General features: G+C 51.8%; 1 protein-coding gene across 4 annotated transcripts in view; it reads right to left on the bottom strand.

Moving 5' to 3' along the window:
* The window catches only part of MGRN1 (mahogunin ring finger 1), a 50,636-nt gene extending 44,837 nt beyond the window's left edge, over window positions 1-5,799 (bottom strand). For 3 of the 4 annotated variants that reach the window (XR_008508647.1, XM_054516539.1, XM_054516540.1), the window contains exon 1: window positions 5,634-5,798. Coding sequence is in view for 3 of the 4 variants with exons in the window: in XM_054516539.1 (XP_054372514.1) it covers window positions 5,634-5,721 (88 nt within the window). In the remaining variant the exon portion in view is untranslated. Of the gene's footprint in view, window positions 1-5,633 lie in introns of all 4 variants that reach the window. The other variant, XM_054516541.1, reaches the window with a different exon arrangement.
* Between the last annotated feature and the right edge of the window lie 289 nt (window positions 5,800-6,088).

Raw genomic sequence — 6,088 nt, forward strand, 5'->3', positions numbered from 1 at the left:
GATTATGCTTTGGAACATTTTATTCGATCAGCTGAGAAGACAATGCTTGTGCAGGATGTCTCAGTAGCACAGCAGCTGGTTATCTGGGATCAGAGAACTCCCTCTCATCCAGTGATGAGACACAATTACACAATCATAGAATTGCCTTAAAGACCACACAGATCCAACTCCCTGCCCTGGACACCTTCCATGACACCAGGCTGCTCCAAGCTCTGTCCAGCCTGGCCTTGGCCCCTTCCAGGGATGACAAAGCCACAGCTTCTCTGGGCAGACCCGTGTCAGGGCCTTTTCACCCTCACAGGGAAGGATTTCTTCCTATTATCCAATCTAACCCTATTCTCTGCCAGTTTGAAGCCATTCCCCCTTGTCCTGTCACTCCAGGCCCTTGTAGATAACCTTGCCCCATCTTTTCTCTAAGCTCCCTCCAGATACTGCAAGGCCACAGTGAGGTCACCCTCACCAAAGCTTCTCTTTTCCAGGCTGAACAATCCCAACTCTCCCAGCAGAGCTGCTCCATCCCTGGGATCATCCTGGTGCCTCCTCTGGACTCTCTCCAGCAGCTCCACATCCTTCCTGTGCTGGAGGCAGCTCTGCAGGTGGGGTCTCACCTGAGCAGAGGGACAGAATCCCCCCTCTCCTTCTGCCCACGCTGTGGGATCAGCCCAGGACATGGCTTGAAAGCATCTCCAGAGATGAAAAAGTCCCTCTTGCTCAACTGGAACAACACCCAGACACAAAACCAGCACGTTCAAGGCACCTGCCACACTGTCACTGCTCCACTAAGAACTGCTTTTGACATCTCTACCCAATTGTTGGGATTTCTCACAAATACAGTAGCTTGAATCACAGCTTCAGTTCCACATTCAGACTGAACTCTCTTCATCTTCCTGCTAAGTCACCTCCTGCAATGTGAAGGAGAGGTTTTCCCCCCGAGGCACTTCCTTTATAAGCAAACAAGAAACGCAGTGCCAGGCACGAGGAGCACAGGGAAAACCACTCTGAGGTTCTCAGAGGGAACACACAGAACAACCCTGAGGCTGCTGCACACACAGAAACTGCCACACACACGAGGTCTCAACAGACAAACAAACCAGAACGGCAGCAAACTGTCTCCACAAATTTACAACACGGTTTTCAGCAGCTATAAAAAGATATTCTGTTGCAAGCTTTCAGAAAGCTCTTGCTACAATGACACCCAAGTTCAGAGCTCTCACGTGAGACCAAAGTTACGGATGAATCCTCTCAACCACGATCACAACCATCTCAGAGTTTGCCCAAGTTGAAGGCAGAACATTTTAAGAAAGCATTTCTTAAATACCACACCAGGGACTGAAATGAAAAGGAAAATTCCAGATGGAAAATATGAGGCATCCTCTTTGGCAGTCACTGTGACATTTAGGATTTTTAGTGGCTCTAGCAGGCGTGCATATATATATATATATTCTATGCATTGGAATCCTAGGTTCCATTTCCAAATCCAGTACAGAGACAGCTTTAGAACTTTAGCCAGGCTATCATGGCTCTGGAACCTTGTTCCCATATGTTCCCCCAGGCTATAAAACCACCTTAAGCAGGTGTTCCAAGGCTAGCTTTACACACAGCTCTGTAGCTATGGGCACAAGGAGGATGCTAAGTGCCATTCTCTTTGGCAGGAAAAAGAAAAAGCAAAAAATCCTTGGACTGATCCTCCACAGAACTGCTACAAACAGAAACCCTCCAGGAAAATGCAGTGACACGCTGACCAGGAAAGAATCACACATAAATAAAAAAGGATGGAATAGGATAGAAATGCCATAACAAAGAAAAACTGTGGCTTCACTTCCCCAGAGTAAATCAGCACAAAGCACAGAGCAGCATGAGATAAAAGAGAACATGACCAAGTGATGCAGATGAAGCCCAAGCAGTGGTTGTAAGAGGAACTGTTGTGGTGGAAAACTTTACAGTGGCTGGAAAAACTGGGACCACTGGGACAGAACAGCCAAGTCTGACTCATTCATTTGTCCTATGCAAAAAACCAAACTGGAACCCAAGGCTCCTTCAAGGCATCAAATGACAGCAAAATACTTTATATTTAGTACAGCATAGTGCTGGGGGTTTATTATCATAATTGCACCAGCATTAAGCACCAGATTGTCCAGTCATAATTACCTCTCCCTAATCCCATATCCATGCACCACATGGATGTGATGCACAAGAGACAAGCTGGGAAGGGACACAACCTACAGGAGGCTGAGCACAGCTGTAATCCCATCACAGCATGGCTGTGTCACAATGTTCATTAACAGAAAGCATTTAGGTGCCCATTTAGGCTTCTCACCATTAATGCAATTAACAGTGAAGTGATAGAAATTGGATTCTGTTTAATTACTCAGCCAGACAGTCACCACCATGGCAGCACAGTCCCAGGCACAGCCTGAACCAGCACACAGGGACAGTGACACTGTCATGGTACCCAGCAGCACAGAGATGGACTGGCTGCGACTCTGGATACTCTTCTCCTATTTAAAATTGCTCTTGCTTTGATTAAAGCCTCAATCCCAAACAACAAAGCAGTTCAGCTTCAGAGAGGAGCAATCCACTTCCTTTTCTTCCTCCCAGGAATCTCCAGGGAATCCTCTTCAAGAGCCTACTCCAGAGGAGAAGAGCCATCCCAAGGGCACGTGCTCCGTGCTGCAGAGGAGCTTATGGAACAGGAGCAGAGCTGTGGGGAGCACTGGGGCACTGCTCACTGCCCCAAAGCAACAGGGGCATGGCACATCCTTCCACTGCTCCAAGCACTGAAACACCACTGAAACACAACTCTAAAAAGGGGAAAAAATAACCATTTTTAGCCTGTTTCACAGAGGCACTTACTCTTCTGTACAAACCAGGCCTTCCTCCCAACCCGTCAGGCAGGCACAATGCCTAAAGCAAGAAATTTTGGTTAAAAGGTACCAGCAAAGAGGGTTCAGACAAGGAAATTGGGTATCACCTTACAGCAGCCTCAGTCACCCAGATGGAGGAGGAAAAATGTAGGTGATACCCACCCAGAGCCTTGGAGGAAGAAGCAGGGCATTTTCTGAGGATTTCTGACTACAAAACTGCACACAATTTCCAACAAAGCTGTTAAACACCCTGCTTCACTGAGGACTGGCTCATGCAGACCAAGGTGGATTCCTCAGCAACCTCCTGCATCCTCCCCAGGGCATGTGACTGACCCAGCAACAACCACATCAAAAGGCAATAAAGGAGAAGTGAATATTCCCCCCTGCCTTTGCAACCAGCTGGGACTCACCAAGGCTCAGCCACCGTGTCCCTCTCCACAGGCAGGCTGAAATCACAGCCAGAACACCTCGATTCAGGTATTTACCTGGATTTAGGGTTTGTTTCCTTGCACAGTGTGTCCTTGGCAGGGGGTATTTGCTCCCTCATCAAACCCAACTGATGCCCACCATGGACAGCAGCTGAGCAGACATTTGTAGTTAAGGCAAGATCTGCTGAAACCAGAGACAAGGAGGGATGGAATGGAAAAGGAGAAGGACAGGGCTGCACACAGGAAGGGTGACCTCAGGTAATGCTCCATCTCCACTTGTTCCAGACCATCAGGGGTAATCTCAGAGCCAGGAGTGAGAGTCAGGCTCACTCACCAGCACACACACCCAACACAGCCCATGGAAAACCAGCTTCTCCCACACAGGGCCCATAGCAGCAGGGTCCAGTTAGAAATAATTAGCAAACATTTGGCCCAAGAACATTTTGTACTACTTGCAGCTTGCTTCCTGAAATCCAAACCATACTCACTCACTTCCAGTCACCCTCACTGCCAGGTTTGGTCCCAACCTTCCCATCTCCAAGACAATCACTCTGGAGATGGCAGGACCTCAAAGGACACTGTCCCTCTAACACACTGAAGGAGGGAGGGGAGCTGCCATCCTAACAGCCCTCACTGTTCTGGGCTTTGAACCTCCACCTCAGAGGTGTTCACCACCTCCTCTTCTGCCTAGAGCTTGAACAGCTCTGCTCTCTCCCCAAAGTCAAGAGGATCCTTGTTAGATAAACCCAAAGTATGTGAAGAGAAAGCCTGGCTTAACACCAGCTTTCAGAAAGAGCACAATAAAATGCCACAGAGAATTAATTAACAAGCCTTTAATTGCACCCAGAGCCTTTGTAGGAAATACAAATATTTTTATTTAACCAGCTGCTTGAAAGCATTGGCTGTTCAGTTCTACAAGGGAGATATCACATGTGGAACACTCTTTGGGAGCATTATGGTCCACAGATCCCCTTCCAGGGAGCTTGGTAACACACAAACCCAACCTCAGGAGTGGGATGGGGTTACCTTGCCAAGCCCCAAACTCAACACACCATTAACTTCCAGTTCAGCAGCACAGGAACAACAGGATGGTGATGTGAAAGAAGTTTAATGTCCATTGCATATGGTGGTTATAATTAATCCACTCTTTATCTAAAATGCTGTCACACACAGATCCAGCTGCAGCCAAACTTGCCTTTCCCAGCTGCCCAAAAACCAGCTCCAAACCCCTAAAAAAGCAGTTAAATTTCCTAAAAGAGCCAACACAGCTGTTGGACTTTTCTAGCAGGTTTCCCCCTTCCACCTCCTCCATGCCACCATTCCTGCTGAGGGCCAACCTGCAACAAGACAAGGTGTAATGATGACAGGAATCTGTTTGAGATGATCCTGCATCCCCTCCAAATTAAACAAGGGTCCTGGTCCCCTCTGAGGATGTCACAGCCAGCAGGTCATGGACACACACAGGACTTGAATCTCTGAATGACAAGTCTTTGTATTTCAGAGTGAGGGTACCCAAACTGCTGCTCTGCAAATTCTTCAGCCTGCCTGGAAAAGCCCTGACAGAACCGAAACCTAGAAAAATTGTAAGCAAATTGATATTGCAGGGGAAAAGAGTACCTGAATTTCCCTGACCACTTGTTTTCTGAGAAGAATAAGTAAAACTGTTTAAACAAGTTAAACCTGGTTAATCTCAAAAGCCAGCCCAAGAAAAGGTGAGTCATGGGCTCATCCCACCTGCACACAAGTGGCACCCAACTCTCCAAGCCCTCAGAACAATTCCCTGTGCAAAACAGACGCCCAGTAGGCTGCGTCAGCCCAACAGGTCCGAGGTGACAGCCACTGCCATTTTAAGGAGTTAAAGGGAAATTTGGCCATCGTGTATTCAACCAGACCCCATTCTGCTCCCTGTCCCAGCGAACTCCGCCGCGCTGCCCTTTACCGGCAGAGCCGCCGCACTAGCCCGGGACCAGCAGCTCGCTGAGGCCGCACCTCCACCGTGGGGAGCGGTCCCTGAGCACCCTCAGCACCCCGGGATGACGGGCGGTCACGGTGCCAGGCGGCGCGGACAGCTCGATGAGGCCTGGATGCCGGGCACGGGGACACGGTCAGAGCAGGGCACCGAGCCCCGGGCAGAGCCGGCCCGGTGCCACCGCTGTGCCCACTGACAGCCATCCACCCACGGCCTGTCCGCCAGCGCGGCCGGGCAGGGCCGCGGGCAGAGCCAGAGTCGGTGACAGCCCAGACCGGTGACAGGCAGCCCTTTCCCCAGCCTCCCCGCCCGGCCCGGGGGGCACCGGGCCCGCCACGGCCTGTCCCCCTCCCCGGTCCCCGCGGCCCTCACCGGACTTGGGCGGGTAGCGGTAGGCCGAGTTGGCCTGGATGTCGATGTCCTCCACGCCCGCGATGCGCCGGCTGAGCAGGGAGCCCATGGCGGCCGCGGACAGGGCGGGCGGCCCGGGGGCGCAGAGCGGCGGCGGCGGCGGCACCGGCACCGGGACCCGCACCCACGGCGGCGGCGCGGGGCACGCCGGGACAGCGAGTCCTCACGGCCCGGGACTACAGCTCCCGGCAGCCACCGCGGCGGCGCCTACCAACGGTGGGGCGGGGAGGGGCGGCATCTACCAATGGGGGGCGGCGGGGGGGGGCAGCGGGGGGGGGCGGTGCCGTGAGCTCCGCCGGCAGAAGGCGCTGCGGCGGGTACGGGAATGGGGATGGGGAATAGGGAATGGGAGAATGGGAGAATGGGAGAATGGGAGAATGGGGAATGGGGAATGGGGAATGGGAATGGGAGAATGG

Source organism: Molothrus ater, chromosome 16 (genome assembly GCF_012460135.2).
Source record: "Molothrus ater isolate BHLD 08-10-18 breed brown headed cowbird chromosome 16, BPBGC_Mater_1.1, whole genome shotgun sequence".
Classification (NCBI taxonomy): Eukaryota; Metazoa; Chordata; class Aves; order Passeriformes; family Icteridae; genus Molothrus; species Molothrus ater.